Source organism: Primulina eburnea, chromosome 15, assembly GCF_022965805.1.
Source record: "Primulina eburnea isolate SZY01 chromosome 15, ASM2296580v1, whole genome shotgun sequence".
Lineage (NCBI taxonomy): Eukaryota > Viridiplantae > Streptophyta > Magnoliopsida > Lamiales > Gesneriaceae > Primulina > Primulina eburnea.
Window position 1 is genome coordinate 6,591,184 of NC_133115.1, and position 22,154 is coordinate 6,613,337.

The 22,154-nt window shown below is 38.7% G+C and overlaps 1 protein-coding gene across 3 annotated transcripts; it reads left to right on the forward strand.

Annotated features, from left to right (window-relative positions):
• The first annotated feature begins 9,166 nt into the window (after positions 1-9,166).
• Positions 9,167-20,842, forward strand: LOC140814747 (flowering time control protein FCA). Of its 3 annotated transcripts, none has more exons than XM_073173832.1 (19): positions 9,167-10,190; positions 10,670-10,740; positions 11,196-11,274; positions 14,569-14,651; positions 14,727-14,778; positions 14,959-15,026; positions 15,401-15,467; positions 15,776-15,855; positions 15,944-16,008; positions 17,211-17,270; positions 17,355-17,511; positions 17,885-17,959; positions 18,111-18,584; positions 18,927-19,130; positions 19,199-19,399; positions 19,490-19,522; positions 20,054-20,119; positions 20,204-20,249; positions 20,492-20,842. In XM_073173832.1, exons 1-19 carry the CDS (start codon positions 9,296-9,298, stop codon positions 20,497-20,499), a joined length of 2,784 nt encoding a protein of 927 aa, XP_073029933.1. In that variant the 5' UTR covers positions 9,167-9,295; the 3' UTR covers positions 20,500-20,842. The 3 variants fall into 3 exon arrangements, with proteins under 3 accessions (XP_073029933.1, XP_073029934.1, XP_073029932.1); XM_073173833.1 differs by having other exon boundaries at positions 18,153-18,584; positions 19,484-19,522; XM_073173831.1 differs by having other exon boundaries at positions 9,168-10,190; positions 19,484-19,522.
• Positions 20,843-22,154: the final 1,312 nt, after the last annotated feature.

Below are 22,154 nucleotides of genomic sequence, written 5' to 3' on the forward strand. Positions count from 1 at the left end.
ATCGAAAAGCGACCTCTTGTTCATCATGTTCAAAAATTTTAATCTTTAAAACTTTCATTAGCTATGGCATGAGCTCTTCTGAAAGGTTTTCTTCTTGGTGCTCGTCTCTTTCTTCGAAATGAGTTTGATGTCTGCGATGATATCCTACTTCGTAATTATCCCTTCCATTTCTTTTTATTCTCTATATCTTGACTATTAAAATAGTTAATTCATATGAATTGTACTTTAAATAGAGTAATCATTCTTCTGCTATCTCTCTAAGAGATTCTCCGGCTAGGACTGAATTTTTCGTTTATGTCGAAGTCATGTCCCAAACGATTTTGATTGAACTCATAAGACTCATTTCAAAAAGTTTTAAGATTCCTTCTTTATTGAGATTATGTGTTCATGATGCGATTCTCATAACCGATGTCCAATAATCTACGAAATTTTCTCATCTATGGAATTTTCTCTATTTTTGAAGTCTACTACATCAATTTTAAGTATAACTCCATAAGGATGTATTGGTTCTAAAACAATCTTCTCATAAGGTGGAAATTTATTTCTTTTTGACAGTGTTTCCTCTGGGTATGATTCCTCTCGAAATTGAAAGTCGATGTGATTTTCTCTTATGTTTGTGTCGTGAGATCTTACACTTTCTTCTCTCGGTGGTTCTTGAGAAATGTTGTAGTATCCCGATGCCTAAATTGAGTAATTATTGGATTAATTATATTCTGCGAGTTCGGAAGGAACGAACCAGGATCGGACCGTCCGAAGAGGTTCGGATCGTCCGAAGTGGGTTCGGATGGACCGTTCGGTTCGGTGTCAGACCGAGTCTTGTCAACAGTAGACCGTGTCAGGGTTCGGATCGTCCGAAGAGGTTCGGATCGTCCGAAGACAGGTGGCTGGACACGTGGAAGACATGCAGAGTTCGGAACGTCCGAAGTGGATCGGATCGTCCGAAGTGCACAGGATCGGATCTTCCGAAGTGGATCGGATCGTCCGATCGTCGTCTATAAATAGAGGCGCGAGGCTTCACTTTTCAATTACCAATTTCGAGAGCTCCAGAGCGTTTTAGTCGTTTCTGATGGGTTTCTAGCTTTTCCCGAGGTTCGGGCACTAGCAGGGAGCTACTGGCTTTGTAGCGGAGCTGTGCTCTAGTTGGGAGCTAGCGGCATCAGTGGGCTGACTACGGACGCAGGTATGGTTCTAGGTTCCCTTGAGATTTGGAAGTATCTATTAGTCTAGTTAAGGCTTTTAGATGTGGTTTAGTGATATGGTATCACTTGGATTGTAGGCTTGATTCTAGGGCTGATTACTAGGATCTACTGGTTTGAGGTACGGAAGTACTATCCGAGATATCCTGGTTGAGTATGCTTTACTATGTGTTGCATGTTTATGTGTTGCATTATTATCTGACATATGATGCATGGTTTATTATGCGGCATTTGCATAATCATGTTGGGCCTGTTTATCTTTTGAGATAGCCTGTTCAGAGGGTGCTCAGCCCTCGGTTGTTGTGGATGGTTGGACCCCGTTGGCCGACGGTGGTCAGGATACCGGTATATCCACAGGTTTATGGTATGGGAGCCACCTCCTGGTGCGACGGCGCAGAGTGCTACATACCTTGACGTCATTTGCCTGAGCAGTTTTTCGTTATACCCAGACCCTGGTATCCAGTACATTTTGCATACATGCATGTCATAGTCTTGTATACTCATTCTTTCGGTACTGAGCGTTTTATGCTCACGTCCTCGGTTTATCTCTGTTTTGGACACCCTATTCGATGGGGCAGGTCTCAGGTTGGACGGTCCAGGAGGGAGAGGACAGGGAGCTAGCAGGGGTTGACCTGTAGTTGCTGGTATTTTATTCTTGGGATTTAGTTTGATTTGGTTGTTTTAGTATTCGTACTTACTGATTCGATCGGGCTGTATATGTTGTTTTTCCGCTGTTTATCTGATTCAGTTTTATTAAGTTAATTGCATGCTTAAGTTCTGATTAGTAGGTGATTCTGGAACGGGTCACTACATTTATGGTATCAGAGCATGCATTAAGATTTTGGGATTTAGAACTGTTCTTTTGGGTCTAATCTCTGGTGACTTTTTGTAGAGATGTCTGGTTTTGACGACGATGCTAGTAGTCATGGCAGCGTGGGACGCTGGGGAGACCGCGACGATCGGGAGCGTCGTCGAGAGCATCGGGAACGTCGTCCACACCGACGAGATGAGCCTCGGAGTTTCAGTATGCATAGGTTCTTGCAGATGGGGCCGAAACCTCTTTCGGGCGGCGAGACTCCGGATGTTGCGGAGAACTGGCTTGAGAGGATGGAGAGCTGTTTCAAGCCTTTCCAGTGCTCGGCGGAGCAGCAGATGGATACTCTTGATTTCTTGCTGGAGGGCGGTGCACGTAAGTGGTGGAGGTCTACCTCTGCACCGATAGTTCAGCGACAGGGCCGAGTTCTTTGGGCCGATTTCCGAGCTGCTTTCATGCTGCTTTACTTTCCGCCAGCTCTTCTGCAGACCAAGGCGATTGAGTTGATCAATCTGAAGCAGGGGAGTTTGTCTGTTGATGAGTATCAGCAGAAGTTCTTTGAGTTGCTCCCATATGTTCCGCACGTCAGTGACAATGCGGTGGCCAAGTATAATCATTTTCTTCAGGGCCTCAATCAGGAGATTTATGATCGGGTCGTGGTCTGTGATGATCCGACGTCGTATGAGGGCCTTGTGAACCGTTGTCGCCAGGCAGAGGGCAGTTTGCTGAGGGGTCGAGCCATGCAGTCTGCTCGTCCTACTAGTTCTTTGGGTCCCCGTGCCCAATCATTTAAGAAGGCTGGATCTACTTCTTCTTCCTCTGGATCTGGAGGAGTTCACCATTTTGGGAAGAAGAAGGGCCCGTGTCAGCATTGCGGGAAGGACCATCCGACAGAGCGTTGTCGCAGAGTTGCGGGTGCTTGTTTCAGGTGCGGTGAGATGGGCCACATGAAGAGAGATTGTCCACAGATGGGTGGAGGATCAGGATCTGGTTCTCAGGCTTCAGTTCATCAGAGGCCACAGCAGGGACAGTCTACTCAGGGCTCTAACCTCCGACCGCGTACTCAAGGGCAGGTCTTTGCTCTTAACCAGGATCAGGCTGCTGAGGAGAACGAGAGAGTTATTGCAGGTATTTGTAATTTATGTGGATTACCTGCTTACGTTCTCATTGATACTGGTGCATCGCATTCATTTATATCTGCGAGGTTTGCTAAGCGTCATGCTTTACCTTTCACTTCTTTGGACATTGTGGTATCTGTTTCCACACCGATGGGTCATTCGGTGTTAGCTAAACGTCTAGTGATGGGTTGTCCTCTAGAGTTTGAGGGTAATATCTTAACTGCTAATTTGATGATTCTTGCGATGGAGGATTTTGATTGCATTCTGGGAATAGATGTGCTGACTGTGTATAGAGCTACTGTGGACTGTTACCAGAAGTTCGTGCAGTTTCGTCCAGTGGAGGGCGACAGTTGGTTTTTCTATGGAGAGGGAGCGCGACCCCCGATGCCTGTGGTTTCTGCTCTGAAAGCCTGTCGTGCCTTAGAGTCGGGCGGGGAAGGCTACCTTATCTATGCTATTGATTCGTCCGCAGACAGTGTCGGGGTCAGTGACATTCCAGTGGTTTGCGATTTTCCGGATGTTTTTCCCGAGAAGATTCCTGGTTTTCCTCCAGTTCGGGAAGTGGATTTCAGCATTGATTTAGTGCCAGGCACGGCACCAATCTCCAGAGCTCCTTATCGTTTAGCTCCATCAGAGATGCAAGAATTGAAACAGCAGTTGCAGGATCTTCTTGACAAGGGGTATATTCGACCCAGTGTGTCCCCGTGGGGAGCACCAGTTCTTTTTGTCAAAAAGAAGGATGGTTCTATGCGGCTCTGCATAGATTATCGGCAGTTGAATCGTGCTACGATAAAGAATAAGTATCCGTTGCCACGGATTGATGATTTATTTGATCAACTGCAAGGTACCTCTGTGTATTCCAAGATCGATTTAAGGTCTGGTTATCATCAACTTCGAGTTCATCAGGGAGATATATCAAAGACTGCATTCAGGACCCGGTATGGGCATTATGAGTTTCTGGTTATGCCTTTTGGGGTGACGAATGCACCAGCAGTTTTTATGGATCTGATGAATCGGGTATTTCGAGACTTCTTGGATAAATTTGTTGTGGTGTTCATAGATGATATCTTAATCTATTCGCGTGATCAGCGAGAACACGTACAACACTTGAGAATTATTTTACAGATACTTCGCGAGAATCAGCTTTATGCGAAGTTGAGTAAATGCGAGTTTTGGATTGACAGGGTTGTATTCCTTGGTCATGTTATTTCTAGCGAGGGAGTTTCAGTTGACCCGAGCAAGGTGGAGGCGGTATTGAACTGGTCGCGTCCGACGACAGTAGCCGAGATCCGCAGTTTTCTGGGATTGGCTGGGTATTATCGCCGCTTCATTGTCAACTTCTCTCAGATTGCTAAGCCACTTACTCAGCTCACTCGGAAAGATGTTTCATTTGAGTGGACATCAGAGTGCGAAGAGAGTTTCTTGGAACTTCGCAGACGGTTGACATCTGCGCCTGTTTTGGCCTTACCGGCTGGATCTGGTGGTTTTAGTGTTTACACCGACGCCTCTTTGCAGGGTCTAGGGTGTGTTTTGATGCAGAATGAGCATGTGATTGCTTATGCGTCGAGGCAGTTGAAGCCTCATGAGGAGAACTATCCTGTTCATGATCTGGAATTAGCAGCGATCGTTTTTGCTTTGAAAATCTGGCGCCATTATCTGTATGGTGAGCGATTTGAGATTTTCACCGATCATAAGAGTTTGAAGTATCTGTTCACTCAGGCAGAGTTGAACATGCGTCAGCGTCGCTGGATGGATCTACTCAAGGATTATGATTGTGAGATCAAGTATCATCCAGGATCTGCGAATCTCACGGCTGATGCTCTTAGTCGCAAGGTGAGATTGTCTGCTCTTCAGACTTGTGCTGTATCTGGGATTATTCAGGATTTCTGTTCGATGGGATTCAATTATAAGCATCGAAAGGGATCAGAGAGTATCCGTGTGGCTACTATTTTGTCTGAACCAGTGTTGTACTCTCGGATTAGAGATGCTCAGATGTCTGATTCTAAGGTTCAGAAATTAGCTCGGTTGGCTGATGGAGATAATACTTCTGGTTTCCACTATCAGTCTCAGGGTCTTTTGTGCTTATCTGGTCGTGTTGTTGTACCAGAGGATGACACTTTGAGGGAGGAGATTTTGTCCCAGGCTCATCGTAGCAAGTTGAGTGTTCATCCGGGGAGCAACAAGATGTATAAAGATTTAAGGACTCGATTTTGGTGGAAAGGTATGAAACGCAATGTTTATCAGTATGTCTCCAAGTGCCTGGTCTGTCAGCAGGTAAAGGCAGAGTATCGACGACCTGGAGGTTTGTTGCAGAATCTTCCTATTCCGGAGTGGAAGTGGGAGCATATCACGATGGACTTCGTGACTCACTTGCCTATGTCTGTGGGGAATAGAGATGCTATCTGGGTTGTAGTAGATCGGCTTACCAAGTCTGCCCATTTTCTTCCGTATAACAGAGATTTCACTTTCGATCGGATGGCACGGTTGTACATTCAGGAGATTGTACGGTTTCATGGTGTGCCTGTGAGTATCGTTAGTGACAGAGATCCTCGATTTACGTCTAGATTTTGGGGTAGCTTTCAGCAAGCTTTGGGCACTACTTTGAGTTTGAGTACTGCGTATCACCCAGAGACTGACGGACAGTCAGAGAGGACTATTCGTACGCTTGAGGATATGTTGAGGTCTTGTGTGATGGATTTCGGGCCAGCTTGGCAGGATCATTTGCCACTGATAGAGTTTGCATACAACAACAGCTTTCATAGGAGTATTGGTATGTCTCCGTTTGAAGCGTTGTATGGTCGACGTTGTCGTACTCCTCTGTTCTGGGAGGAAGTCGGAGAACGACAGGTCGAGGGTCCAGAATTGATTCAGCAGGCCAAGGATAAAGTTCTTGTGATCAAGCAGCGGATTAAGACTGCTCAGGATCGACAAGCGAGTTATGCGAACACCAAGCGCAGGCCTCTTCATTTTGATGCAGGCGAGAAAGTGTTTCTCAAGGTATCACCTTTTCGGAGGATTCTGAGATTTGGACTCAAGGGTAAGCTATCTCCGAGATTCATTGGTCCTTTTGAGATCTTGGAATGTGTGGGAGATTTGGCCTACAGATTAGCCTTGCCACCGTATCTGTCTAGTGTTCACAATGTGTTTCATGTGTCCTTGTTGAGACGATACGTAGCGGATGAGTCCCATGTTTTGCATCCGACAGAAGTTCAGTTGAATCCGGATTTGTCTTTTGTAGAAAGACCGGTTTCGATCTTAGACCGGAAGGATAAGGTACTGCGGAATAAGACTATTCCTCTTGTCTTAGTGCAGTGGCAGCGCCGAGGTACTGAAGAAGCTACTTGGGAACTAGAGAGTCGCATGCGGTCAGAGCATCCTGAGTTGTTCTAGTTGTAGCATTTTCAGTTATGATTGTAATTTCATTTGGGCTTTCAATTTGTAATTCATTCTTGAGATGAATGTATTGATTGTTCAGAATTGTTATTCTTCAGACTCGATTTCGCGGACGAAATCCTTTTTAGAGGGGGAGAATGTAGTATCCCGATGCCTAAATTGAGTAATTATTGGATTAATTATATTCTGCGAGTTCGGAAGGAACGAACCAGGATCGGACCGTCCGAAGAGGTTCGGATCGTCCGAAGTGGGTTCGGATGGACCGTTCGGTTCGGTGTCAGACCGAGTCTTGTCAACAGTAGACCGTGTCAGGGTTCGGATCGTCCGAAGAGGTTCGGATCGTCCGAAGACAGGTGGCTGGACACGTGGAAGACATGCAGAGTTCGGAACGTCCGAAGTGGATCGGATCGTCCGAAGTGCACAGGATCGGATCTTCCGAAGTGGATCGGATCGTCCGATCGTCGTCTATAAATAGAGGCGCGAGGCTTCACTTTTCAATTACCAATTCCGAGAGTTCCAGAGCGTTTTAGTCGTTTCTGATGGGTTTCTAGCTTTTCCCGAGGTTCGGGCACTAGCAGGGAGCTACTGGCTTTGTAGCGGAGCTGTGCTCTAGTTGGGAGCTAGCGGCATCAGTGGGCTGACTACGGACGCAGGTATGGTTCTAGGTTCCCTTGAGATTTGGAAGTATCTATTAGTCTAGTTAAGGCTTTTAGATGTGGTTTAGTGATATGGTATCACTTGGATTGTAGGCTTGATTCTAGGGCTGATTACTAGGATCTACTGGTTTGAGGTACGGAAGTACTATCCGAGATATCCTGGTTGAGTATGCTTTACTATGTGTTGCATGTTTATGTGTTGCATTATTATCTGACATATGATGCATGGTTTATTATGCGGCATTTGCATAATCATGTTGGGCCTGTTTATCTTTTGAGATAGCCTGTTCAGAGGGTGCTCAGCCCTCGGTTGTTGTGGATGGTTGGACCCCGTTGGCCGACGGTGGTCAGGATACCGGTATATCCACAGGTTTATGGTATGGGAGCCACCTCCTGGTGCGACGGCGCAGAGTGCTACATACCTTGACGTCATTTGCCTGAGCAGTTTTTCGTTATACCCAGACCCTGGTATCCAGTACATTTTGCATACATGCATGTCATAGTCTTGTATACTCATTCTTTCGGTACTGAGCGTTTTATGCTCACGTCCTCGGTTTATCTCTGTTTTGGACACCCTATTCGATGGGGCAGGTCTCAGGTTGGACGGTCCAGGAGGGAGAGGACAGGGAGCTAGCAGGGGTTGACCTGTAGTTGCTGGTATTTTATTCTTGGGATTTAGTTTGATTTGGTTGTTTTAGTATTCGTACTTACTGATTCGATCGGGCTGTATATGTTGTTTTTCCGCTGTTTATCTGATTCAGTTTTATTAAGTTAATTGCATGCTTAAGTTCTGATTAGTAGGTGATTCTGGAACGGGTCACTACAAATGTTACTAAGGATAACTAGGAATTGATCGCCCTTAGTTGTGTTTATTTTCAGATCTACGATTTTAAGATTTTTCAAAAGATTCTGCAAGGCTTGAAGATCATTGAAACCAATCCTTCTAGAGTTGTCATTAGGTTATTTATTTCTCGAAACATTTGTGATAAGATCGATAATTTTTCTTCATCAGTTAGATGTTTTTGGACCACTTTGACTTTCTCCTTTTGATCTAATGAGAATTCTGAACCAAAAGATTGCGGTAATCTTCATTCTCTCTCTTTTTTCCTTTTTTTTACTAGAACTGATTCATTTTTCAAGGTTTTGGATTCTTGTTTGAATATACTTCAATATTTCAAGAATTTCTTCTCGCTTTTTTTGTGGCACAAAATATAACTGAGTGCCATAATTTTGTACCGTATCTGGGATTTCTCTAAGATTTTCCGAGGTTTAGAGGAATACAATATTATTTATAGGGATCAATTATTTTGAATCATATTTACCTCACTAATCAGGTATGTTCCTTATTGCTCCTCATATCTAACCTCAGTTAGATCTTCTCATGTTAAATACTCCGAAATATTAGAATAAAATATGAAAATAATAAATCTCAAATGTATTTTCAGATCCATAATTTAAAAATATATCATATTTAGACATGTAAGTTACACAATAATAATATAATATGTCTGAAATATTCAACCTACACTCTGATATCATTTTCTATGTCATATATGCAATTTTGTGAAACATGGTTATGTTGGGTATTTTGAAAATATTTCACCTCGAAGGACTAAATTGAGCAAATGTTTAAAAGTTTAAGGACTAATTGGAGAGCATTATGCGCGTGTGTGTCTATATATATATATATACACAGTTTTGATATGCTGCACACATACTATGCACACTTATGTGAGCACCGATGAGGTGTCACTCACTCATTTGATGTGATGAAATATAGAAAAATTACACATCCAATGGGTGAGTGACACATCATCGGTGCTCATATAGATGTGCAGCATATCAAAACTATATATATATATATATATATATATATATATATATTAATTTTTTAATTAAAGTAAAAAAATTATCGGACAAGAGTATAAATAGTAAATAAATTTTAAAAGTAACCAAGGCCCATTTTCATTATTGGTTTTTACCGACAAATTGACAAGTTTGACCCGTTGGAAGCCCACTTATACGGGTCAACTCAAAGTGTTCAGTCTTAGGGCATCGAATTGGGGTTTCTCTTCAATCTTGTCTACTTTCTGAGATCAATTAGGTTTCTGTGAATCCATGGATAAGTTTGACAAGCATAGAGCTGGGGATAGGTACATCACTAACTCTGATGATCCCCGTAACTACAACGATAGCATCAGACGGGGCGGAGGCGACCCTCCGGGCTACGCCTATCGTCAGGAAAATTTTAGAGGAAGCGGCGGAGGACATGGTGGTTCTGCTCAGCGAGGCGGATTTATCAGTGGTGGTGATGCGTGGGAAGATCTCAGGCCATTTGAGAGTTCACCACGCCACCCTTTGCCGCATGGTGGTGGTGATGGCGGCCTTGGTGGAGGATTGAGACCAATTGGTGATAATGTTGGAGATTTCCCACCGATGGTTGGTGGTGAGAAAATTGGTGGAGGATTTCGACCTATGGGGGGGAGCGGTAGAGGATTTCGACCAATTGGAGGTGCTGTTGGAGGAGAATTCCGAGCAATTGGGGGTGGTGCTGATGGTGCAAGGTTTGGACCAGTGGGTGGTGGCGGGGGTGACAGATTTAGACCAGTGGGTGCGGCTGATGGCGAGAGGTTTCAATCAATGGGTGGGGGTAATGGTGAAAGGTTTCACCCAACGAGTGGAGGTGGTGACGGTGAAAGGTTTGGAGCAATGGGTGGTGGTGGGCGCGACGATGACATGTTTGGAGCAATGGTCAGTGGTGGGTTTGATGGTGAAAGACTTCAACAGATGGGTGGTGGTGGTAGAGATGATGTCGGAAAGTTTTGGCCAAGGGGCAGTGATGCTAGCAGTTTAAGACCAATTGGTGGTGGTGTCAAGGGCGGTGGTGATGAAATGTTCCGATCAGTGGATAGAGATGATGGAGGATTTGGTTTGGACTATAACCGCGGAACGCCACCCTTTCTTTCTGGGCAGAAGCGAGGATATTCTTTTTATGCTAGAGAAAGGTCCCCAGGTACTTACAATTCAGATTTTAAAGTGAATTATATTTTCTAGGTTAAATTTAGAGATTCGGTTGGCTGCACGCATTTACTGATCTGCAGCAAAATATTTTCTTTAGGACAGAATTTGGTTGCTAGCATGTCATATGCACAGAATGACGATCAAATGATTAGCTTAATACAGATCAAAATTGGAGTTTTGCTGTTTCCATCCTCTCCCATTAGGTGTTGACTGTTGAGCTTGCAATGAGTTGTTTATATTAAGTATAGGGCTTAGGGATTTATGTTCATATGCCGTGGCTGCATTGTTAGTAGGCTTTGAATTTTGAGAATGTATTAATGAAGTGATGTTTACATACTTGAATATGGTTTATAATCTATTCGTTTTGTTTTATAGTTTTATTCTCTTTACTAATTATTTTTCTTTGTCCACATTTGGATACAACTGATCACTAAATAGTATAAGATGCTTTTGTCTGTATTTTATTATCAGACCAATTTGATGGAGGTAGTTTTGTCAAGCTTTTCGTTGGATCTGTTCCAAGGACTGCCACTGAAGTAGATGTAAGTTTGTTGTATTGACGAATTATAATTTATTTCAAATTCACAACTTTAAACTTGGCTTTGATTTTAAAGAGGTTTGTTGGCTCTGTGATTTGTCCTTTCTATCTTTGTCGTTTATCTTCTGATTAGTTTCTTGTACGAGTATATACTAATAGTACACCGTAGATGCAGAAAAGTAGTGTGATTTATTACTAATTCTTTATAGTATTTGCGTTGCTTGATGTACAAGGAGAAAATACTTATTATTAATGCCATTGTCATTTGTTTTGATCATGAAACGTCTCATATATTATATCAGTCTGCAGTCTCAGGTTGTTTAAACTGACAAAATGAAGAAATATATGAATTTTACTTTTTAATGCGATGCATTTAGTTTCAGCTTTGATTAATCTGTTCAATCGTTAGCCTTTTTTGTGTTTTTATTATTTATTGTTCCTTTCATCGGATCATGTTAGATACGACCTTTGTTTGACAAACATGGACGTGTTCTGGAGGTCGCCTTAATCAAGGATAAGAGGACTGGTCAACAACAAGGTATGTGCATTTATTCAATTTTAATCGTTTATAATATTTGTGTGAATATGTCTTTTCAGGTTTGTTGAGAGGCTGAAGGAAGCCACCATAACCTTATGTTTCTCAACAATTGTTTACTCTTCCTATCTTTCCTGCTCAAACTCCGTCATCCGAGGAGAAGGCACAATTAAAGAAATACTGTGAATCAAACCATGTATATTGACTGAGAAGAGGGATTAGTTTTTCTTTTATTGCCACTCTCGATTTGTGGCATAGTCTAGGAAGTATTCATTTTGGTTTTTCATAATTTGTGGATTGTTTCATGTTAATAGATATAACAATCTGATGCTAATTCATCACCAAACAGTATTAGCATTCCTTTTTTTGAAATTTAAGTCTCCCACTTGGATGCATGTAAATGGCGTGATCATTTATAAAGAGGGTTTAGATTTTGGAAGATGCTTAGGAAAGTCGGTTGATTTTATGGTTCTGTCCTGATTTCACGATCTGAAGTTTGAGGTTGCAATTAGTTGTTTTATTATTGTTGCTACCTTTGCACCTGTCGGCATTTAATAGCCTATTTTGGTTGGTTGTATTTTCATGAATGCGACTGATAGATGAGATGTGGTTTGATTTGAGAATGAAAGAAGTAGTTGGTACCCATAGTGATGCTGCTAGGTTGGGTCCTCTTTACATTTTCTTTGACGTATCGCCATTTTTTAGATGTCTGAGTAATGTAACACTTACTTCGAACTGTTCTATGGTTGTGACCAAATCCGCGTCCTATTATTGTGGTTTATGCACAATTTTTATTGTTTCTAGAAAATGATACAGTTCTTAAGTAGAAGATACTATGGTGGTGTATGTCTATGCCAAACACTTTTTTTTAGTTTTTGTGGATGGTGCATGCTTAGTGTATCCGAAATTTCGTTTACATATGGTTTTGGCCTCACGAGTAAGGTAATGCTTATCAGAATATCTGCGGCAGAGTTCTGATTCTGTGTCGGAAGAGCACGGATGAAGTATATGTACTTGATAACCAAGTCCACTTTTTTGTGTTAGAGCAAGTTTTTCCTTTTGCATTCTTTTTTATGATGTCTGCATTATTGATATTCAAGTGGAACATGTTTTTGGGATTTTGCTTCATGCTTTAACATCAAATGGTGGATGTATTTTGTGAAAGTTCTGTTGGTTGTGATGGCTTTATTTGATAACAGGATTCTGCCGGGTTTTAGCTCTAGCTGCTAATTCCAGATTTGGATTCACTGCTTAATCTGTTCTGTTTATGCATTTTTATGTCCTAAATACTTATCTCGAGTGAATCTGTTGGCCCTTCAATTTACGTATTTGTTAATTTGACGCAATCTGAGCTGTGGTTTAGTGATGATGGAATTATATTGATGTATGGATGCAGTACTTTGAATTGACCACTTCTGCATGCCACTTGATGCATTTTATACCATTTTATTCTCATGATACTGCGAAAGCTGGATGCATAATCATGTGGCTGCGAGCTTTCGTTTATTCCTTAATTCTGGGCAAAGATCCATTTACTTGTTGGAACCATCATGAATGTTTAGCTAAATCTAGAAACTTCTTACAGTATTCAGCAATGCCAGATTAACTACAAATCAGTTCTTGATTTATTTGTAAGATGAAATGATATAATATTTTAGTTTCTTCTAATGCCTCAACAACTTATTGTGAATGTGTAAATATAGTCGGATATGCATTCTGCATTTCATTTTGCAGTAGAATGAATTTAGCGGCATGATGATGCTGGATCTTGCTGTGTTACTTCCATTTAATCTTTTTAGCCTCATTTACTCTTCTATTTCCTTTTGGTCTTTCCTTCCAACTTACTCTTTTTATCTTTCCGAGTTATTTAAGAATAGAGAGAACTTACATTGTTCAAGAGACTTTTAGGTTCTTCAATTCCATTTTTTGGTACAGTGCACATTCGATGATCATGAAAAAATACTTGGTTTTGTGTAACTTTTGGAATGCAGAGACATGCTATTTATGTACTGGTCTAAAAGTGACTGGATACCTTGTCTACAATTCATCAAACAAAGGGATTCTCTTCTGTGATTCTTGTTAGACTTTAATACTTTGATTCTTCTGCTAGATTGGTCTATGTTCAACTTATCACCGGTTTTTATTTTTTTGATGTTTATTTTTGGTACATAAATTACAGTAGGGTCTATTTTCAACTTGTCCTCAGCTGTTTTTTTTTTGTGTTTATTGTTTATTCATTAAGTTATTTATGTTGTGAAACATTCTTCTGTGAGCTTGTTATTGGACTTGATTTTCTTTTTATGGGTTGCCTAGTAGCCATAAGGTCATATTGTTCTTCTTTTCATTGCGGACTATGTGATTGTGGTATTGGTGCATTGTAAAGCATACTGAATTGACCATGTATTCCTTTTAAATTCAGTTTACTCTGATGGTGAATGGATTTTCTATGTTTATGATTATGAGATGCACAGGTGATTTTAATTTCTGTTAATTAGATTTAGTTTTGATCCAGTAGGCTGAATGTGCATCTGGTGTCTTTTGTTTTTGTTTGCCTTTTCTTTTACTCTATTACTTTATTTTGTTTGATGAGATTGAATGGAGCTAATTAATGAATGACCGAGTTCAAGAATTTTCTTGTTAATTATTCTAGTAGGTTATTATTTGTCTTTTTTGGTTCCATATCTCATTCCTTGGATCTACTGCGGTTTGATGTAATATGGAATGTTTGGTTTCTGATGCCTGGGGCACAAGGTAGGTGTTAGGGTCTTTTGACGTTCAAATGATATTTAAATCAACTACATCTCTAGTATTTTAACCGTGATTCATTTCAATGTTTGTTGGTAATGGTCGTATTGAAAAAACTGCCCAACATATTGTGATATTATTTTACTTATTGTACTTTATTTTGTTAGTCTTGTAAAAGGTACAGATTGTTGGTGGCCATTCTACAATTTGCAGATGTACCATAAGCAGTTTATATTAATGAAAGTGATGGCTGGTAGTGATGTGCACAGATTTACTTCTTGTTGACATTATGTTGGAATATCTGTTATTTGTGTCTTCTCGTTTGGTCACTAATCACCAAATGATTTTTTGACTGATGATGTTTTAATTCATCGCAACACGATAATTTCTTGTTTTTGGACACTAGAGAGCCTTTGATGGTAGAAGGATTAATTTTACTGCTTAGTGAATTTCTTTTGCTTTTGTTTCCATGATTTTCTTGGGCCGTGTCTTGAACCGGGATGAAGCTACATATCTTGATAAAATCTGGATGCTGACTTTTGATTAATGCAGGATGCTGTTTCATCAAATATGCTTCTTCTGAAGAGGCTGATAGAGCCATCAAAGCTCTGCATAATCAGTATATTTTGCCAGGGGTATGTTCTCGGTCTCAGTTCTTTATCCTGACATTTTGGACCCACTCTCGTTTATTTTATTCACGGGTTATACAGGGATTGGGTCCAATACAAGTCAGATATGCAGATGGAGAGCGAGAGCGTCTTGGTACTTAACTGATGGTTCTTTATATTTTAACTTGTTAATAATGCTTAGATAATTTTGTTTCGAATTTTTGTTGTCCTTGACACTGGCTGCCAATAGTTGCATAATCTCTTTTATTTATGGTTTTTTAAATCTGGTGAATTTGATTGTTATCATCTTGTGGCCCTTTCGGTATTATTGCAGGTGCAACTGAGTTCAAGTTATTTGTTGGGTCATTGAACAAAAATGCTACCGAAAAGGAAGTCGAAGAAGTATGTTTTGTCGCTCAGAGCTTGGTTTATCTTCTATATTTTGAAAGATAACCTTGTATTTTTCTTCCTTCACTAATAATTAGAATGCTTGATGTTCTAATGACTTTTGGATGGAAGTCCCAGTCTCCGATCATTAAACCTTTCACACCTCAACTTTATTCTGGACGTAGGCTGGTATATGGTTCAGATAATGAGTATCTGTGCGATCCACAGTTTCAAGTCTGTAAATATTGCATTTCACGAGGAGTTTGTCAGTGGCTTACTGCTTGATTGAGTTTCTGATGATATTACTTGTCATTTTGAATGTCATTTTGGTTCATCTTCACATTAACAAAGGAAAATCCAAATGAATTGTCACTGATTTTTCATTTCAGATTTTTCTCCCTTATGGTAGAGTTGAAGATGTCTATCTTATGCGTGATGAGACGAAGCAGAGCCGTGGTATGTTACCCCTCTTGTTTGTCTGGAGTCTCACACTAAATATTTGAAAGTTAGCCACCTTTTGATATCATTAAATTTCTCATGCAATCTGGAATATGAACTCTGAATTGGAGTTTCGTGGCAAAAGTAAACCTATTTTGTAGATTTTTCTTGTTGTTTTTCCATTGGTGCGACACTTGTTCTGTTTATATCGTTATGTGGTGCTGGGTTAAATGCATGACCTATAATAATTGCTGGCAGCGTCATTTCAGAGTTGAAATTTTTTGTTTTCGTCTTGTGTTTTTTATAATTCATTATACTGTTTGAAGGATGTGGATTTGTCAAATACTCTCAAAGAGAGATGGCACAGGCAGCCATCAATGCTCTTAATGGAATATACACTATGAGAGTAAGCTCTGTACATGTTCACGATCTTGCTTTGCATTCAATTACTGCCTGTACTGTGCATTCAAGTGACATTTGGTTTCATATTACAGGGATGCGATCAACCATTAAATGTAAGGTTTGCTGACCCTAAAAGACCTAGACCTGGGGAGTCGAGGTAGCCTTTTAAAATAATAAATACTTTAGTTCTTATGCTTTATTTTACCCCATTGTCTTGCAGCGTTATTATTCTAGGGTCATGTACGCTTAAGAAACTTTCTGCTATAAAGTACTTTTATGTCAAATTTAGGTTTGATGGTTTACTCAACATTGCGTTGTCATCTCAATTTGTTGTTTCTAGATGTTCATATAAAAACTTATTGCCTGTTCTTAGAGAATATTTGACTAAACTCATTAAAACTACTTATAAACTTTCATGTCTTATAAGCTATTTTATGAGCTTATAAAGAGTGATCTTATTTTAAAAACAAGCTGTTAATGAAGCTTAAAGTTGTTGATGCGATTTATATTTTGAATAATATAATAATTGTTAATAATAATAATAATAATAATAATAATTTTTATGTTAATTAGTAATTATAATAATTGTGGTTGTTGATTACAATAATAGTTCAATAATAATAATTTTTATAATTAAATAATATTTAATAATAGTTATTATTATTCGTGTAATAATATTATTAGAAACAATAATTATATAAATTATTATTCATGTAATAATAAAATAATAAAATTATTAATTATTATTAATATTAAATGATATCAATTATTATTATTATAATACTAATAATAATATTATAATGATAATGATAATTAATTAGTTATTATTAATTACAATAATACTTATACAACTATAACATAATTATTAATAATAACAATAGTAAAGTAACGATAATATTAATATACGAATAATAATAATAGTTTTTATTTATAAAATTATAGTTATTATAATTAGTAATATTAATTTATAATTATGTTAATTAATTAATAATTACTGTTAATAGTAATCATAATTTTATTAATTATATTATATCATATAAAAAATAATAATAAATATAATATTAATAATTATTATTGACTATTAATTAATTTATATATTATGTAGACGACGGTATGCTTGAAATGTTATAAAATATACGAGGATAATTTGTTTTAAAACACATTCAAATACGATCTTAAAAAATGGTGGGTATATTCATCTTTTTTAAAACAAATTATAAACTGTGAAACTTGTTATTTTGACAAGTTATATGTTGTTTTTCAAAAAAATTACCAAACAAATCTCAGGCTTATCTGCCAATCACCCTCTTACTTATGTTTTATATTTATTATCATAAAATTCAATTTTATGCTTTCCAGAGGTGCTCCTGGTTTTGGCGGTATGGGTTTTGGGCCTCGTTTTCATGCTCCAGGGATCAGGTAGCTTTCTTTTCAACATGCTTGCAATCTACCAACTTTTCCATTCTCCTTGAGCTCACCTTTTACTTTTATACACCTTGGCAGATCAGGAACAGACCTCAGTGAGTCTCTCCATGCCCATATTCCTCCTAATTCATGGCCTCCAGCAAGCAGCGTAGGACCACCTTCTACTCGTGGCATGCATGGGTTTGGTAAACAGTTACCTGCTAGATCTGGGGATGTGACAGTCTCTTCCGTTCCAGTAAGACCATTAACTAATCTCCATTGAGACTATTCTCCGTTTTACAGTGCGTTGTGCAATCTTTTTGCATGTTTTTACTGCTTACTTTCATTTTATTTTTTAATGTAGTTATTTACATTTCTGCTGTTATATGTACTCAATTACTATAAAGGTAATACCGATAGAACTTTTCACCCTAACAGTTTATAACCACTGATTCATATAGGGCTGCATATTTTTTTGTGGGTGGTATATTGCTCTAGGTGTCCTTTGGTTGTCTCGTATTAGTAAATTTTTGTTTGCCAATGTGTAAAAACATTGGATCTATATGATTTTCTCACCTCTGTCCAAGATGTTTCTATTTGTATGTTTACTATTTTGGTGCAACTCCTAGGGTCCTATTGGAGGCCTTCCTGGAAATTCCAATGGTTCACTTTCTGGACCCGTAGTATCTGCTTCTATTGCACAGGTAGTTAGTGGAGACAACTATTTGTATTTGTTTTATATCAATCATATCCTAAAAAATGATTTTATCTCCTTTGGGCTTGAGTTTCATTTCAGAACCTATAGCAAATCTTTGCCACAATTTCCATTTATTTGACTTTACACTGGCTGTGCAGAAGTTGTTCAAGTCACCGCAGCATTTGACATCTTCTTTGCAGTCAATGCCTCCAAATATAGCTTCTGCCAACACCCAGAGTTTGCCAGGATCAAAAATACAACTTGGTTCAGTGCGGATGCCTCACCCTGCTGGTGAAACTTCTGGAAATCATGAGCCATCATCACGACAGTTGCGTGGATTTAATGGGCAGCCACATATTCCTCAGTCTCAAGGTCAGCATCACGCATCATTGACTCCAGGACATGCACCTGGCTTGGCGAATCAACAACTTCTTGTGCAGCAATTTCAATCTGTCAGTCAATCACCATCATCACATTTGGCTCAAATGCTATCACAACAGAAACAAACACTACAGGCTACCTTTCAGTCATCACAACAGGCCTTTAACCAGTTGCAACAGCAAGTGCAGCAGCTACAGCCGTCAAATCAGAATTTAAATGCCCATCAAGGTCAACAAGCTATTAAGCAGCAGGTATCAATAATTTTAAACTTGAAAATACATTTCTATCCTTGGTCGGTCTGGTGTTTTCTCCACAAAATCCAGTGACGGTTCTTTTGGTGATGTATTGACCCACTCAACTCAATTTTGAAAGTGGTAGCAATCCAAATCAAATTCAATTCTGGTTGCAGTAATATGAAATAATTTAAAATTCCTTTTCATTAGCCTTAGTATGAGTTGTGAGATGAGGTTTTTGCTAATAAAATTGGTGGCATCCGTTTTTGAGTATATTCTGGAATTGTTGTTGATTTCACTGCTGCGCCATTTTTTTATAAATTGAGCTATAATCATAGCAATATGCTTTTGTTCATCCAGTTTCCTTGGGCTGGAATGGCATCACAGGTTGTTGCCAATACCCCTAGTGTGCAGCAGGCAGGAGATGCAGCTCCTACTACTTCTGCTTCATTTTCTGTACCTGCTATGGATCCAGCTATGGGTATTGTTAATTCTATTTGGACGGAGCATACTTCCCCTGATGGATACAAGTATTACTACAACAGCTCGACTGGTGAAAGCAAGGTATGGGCGACACTGTTCATCTATGGCCTTTCATGAGATATGCCTTACTATTTTTTTGGCTGTGGCAGTGGGAAAAACCTGAAGAGTTAATGAGAGATGAGCAGTCACGGCAACATAATAAGTCATCTAGCCAACATCCCCAAATGCAGTCTCAGACACAAGGACCATCCATGCAACAATTTCCACTGAAGCAAGTACTTCAAGGTCAACATCAACCACATCTACAAAACGAGATGCAACCGTTGCTGCACTCTTCTCAATTATCTTCGGTCAGTTTTTTTTTTGTACTTTTCATTACAATTTTGGAGGTTTAGCATACAATTTTACCCTATATATATATTTTGAAATTGCAGTACCAGGGTCAGGGAGTTTCAGCCAAACAAAGTTCCAAGGTAATTTTGTGGTTCACCTATTATCATAATTCTGAGTTTTTTCTGAAACTTAATTTACATGAGTGGTTTCAAGAGTTTCATTTTACTCTACTCCATCAGTTTATCTATGTTCAGGCCTTTGTTTGTAATTTAGCTGTCAGTTTTAGACCTCCTGAATGCTGCATATGTCTATCGATCAACAATGCAAATAATGTCATTCGCGGCTAAATCATATTACCTTACCATCGATATGCTTGCCTTACTAATACGTTTTTTTTATCTATTGTTTACCATGCTAGCTATAGTGTTGGAGATACTGAGTGAAATTTGTGTCCCTTTTCATTATTATTTACTATTTATTATTATTGTTATTATTATTGTTAATTTTTGCATCATGCGTTTATCTCTATATATGTTGGCATTTGAATTTTTCAAAACAAAAAAAAATATTATTGTTGATGTCTCTCATTTTTAAGATCAATGACATCAGATAGTACTTGAGAGCTTTATTTCGTTTTCTTCAAAATAATAATTGATTCCTTGGAATGTCAGGAACTAGGTTATGCTCAAACACCTGTAGGCATTGGTCCAGGGAATGATCCAACACGCTATCAGCAGGTTAGAGTAATGAAATGTCTATCCATCTGTGTTTCTATTCTCTTACGTAGTTCTCTAGTTGAATGGATATTGTTCTCGTTGCAGCACATTCCGGTTTCTCAGGAGTGGATGTGGAAGAATAAGCCTTCAGGTTTCTGCATTTCCCAAGCTCTTAGTTTTGTGTCGATAGGGGAAAAAAATCAAATCATGTTAAAAAGACGTCGCCATTTGTCGATTGGCACACGACTACCTATCAATCCATGTCTTTTTTTTCCATCTTTAATCAAGTGAAATCAAAGGAAACATCTGATTCTGTTCGACCTCTTCTGGCCTTGCGTATGATCTGTTTTTCCCGTAGCGCCTTCATATATATTAATCTTGTTTTATCCTTAGGAACCTGAAGCAGATAAAAAAGAACTGGAAGTGCACGTAGCATTCAGTGGGGACTAGAGGAGATAAGACAGGAAATCGAATGTGGGCACTCTAGTCTCCGAACGTGAAAGGAGAGCATTACTCATCGTTGACCAAATATTTTTTCTAGAGTTCTCAAATGCTCACGAGTCCGTCACATAATATATATCTGATTAATAACCCTTGTCATTTGTGATTGTTTTGTACCTGTGCTGCAAGAGTATCATGTTTCAACGTCTTTTTTTCATCTTCCTTGTCTTTGATGTGCTCCGTAGGTTATAAAACGACAGCGATATCGTTGTATATACTTAGTGAAACTTGATGGATTGAGTAGAGAGCCTGAGCAACCAAATAAGACGGGTTTCCCCTGCCTGCTCTATTGCCTGAATTTTGTGGAACTTGCAACTGATATGACTATGTATGGCTGAATGATGCGTGAGATTTAGCTTCAAAATTCCTACTGAAAATTATAATTGCATGGTTGGGTTGGTAACTCGCGCACACGTTAATTCGGGGAAATACGAGGGAATAAATTTGATCAAGTATATTTCAGTGAATTCAAATGCACATGAGATATGGGGAACATGTATCCTTGGATGGGCAAATTCTTATGTTTATCCTAGACCTGGTCACGATTCTATATTCAAGTTCCCATGAAAGGTGGAATGGGAATCGGAACCACTTGGATGTGGTCTTGGTCCGATTTCTGATTGTTTCGGCTGATTTAGTTATGATTTGATCCGATCAGACAGTAAAATATATGTTTCTTTAAATTTCGAAATGCTACGATTAAAGAATGACACGGTTTGTGTGCTAATAAAGCTAAGTTATTCAATAATTATATTACAATTTAGAAAATACTATAAATATGTAATTTCATTCAAAAGAAACAGAAATAATGGTTAAATTTAATTTATAATATAATGAAGGAGCTGAATTATATAAATTATATGATACTACAAGTTCATAAAATTTGATATTTTCATTTTGGTTATGGTTCCACACGATTTTCACAACTGTTTTGGTTTTGGTTTTGGTTTTCAGTTTTTACCAGAGCCGAACCGTAGTTTAAGTCCTCGGTTCCGGTTCGGTTTCGGTTTACTATTCTAGGATGTCCAATGTCCATGGTCGGATCTAGTTCATCCTGTAAATGTTGTACACTTGTACCAGGTGATGTACACAATGCAGCATAAAATCTCTCATGTTAGTATTTGAAATTCATATATATATATATATATATATATATATATATATATATGAATTTCATGTAAGTATATATTTTGAGAATAGTACATTAGATTTTCCCAGTATTATAACTTATCAGAATGTATGCAGGACCATGCATATTATTGCAATATATCGACTTGAATGAGCTATTAATATTTGCAAATTTTAAATTTTGGGAGCAAGGCCCCTACTCATTTATTGCATTTCAGATCTAACCCAGAATTAAAGTTTCATAGCTTGTAATAAATAAATAAATAAAATATGAATTTTCTGTTAATTCATAAAATATTAATTATTCATAGAACACAAACATAATAATTTATTTTAAATCATCTTTCAATATATTACAATTTCATTGTTCATAATTTCCATTTTCGTACAGAAAAAAAATTGTGCTTGAAAGCTCATGGTACATGTA

What these genes read in the sequence shown, in the direction of transcription:
- LOC140814747 (XM_073173831.1), top strand. Translation starts at nt 9,296, where the DNA reads ATGGATAAGTTTGACAAGCATAGAGCTGGGGATAGGTACATCACTAAC. An exon ending in GAGGACTGGTCAACAACAAG is followed by an intron (nt 11,275 to 14,568) that starts GTATGTGCATTT and finishes TGATTAATGCAG; the next exon opens with GATGCTGTTTCATCAAATAT. An exon ending in ATCCAACACGCTATCAGCAG is followed by an intron (nt 20,120 to 20,203) that starts GTTAGAGTAATG and finishes TTCTCGTTGCAG; the next exon opens with CACATTCCGGTTTCTCAGGA.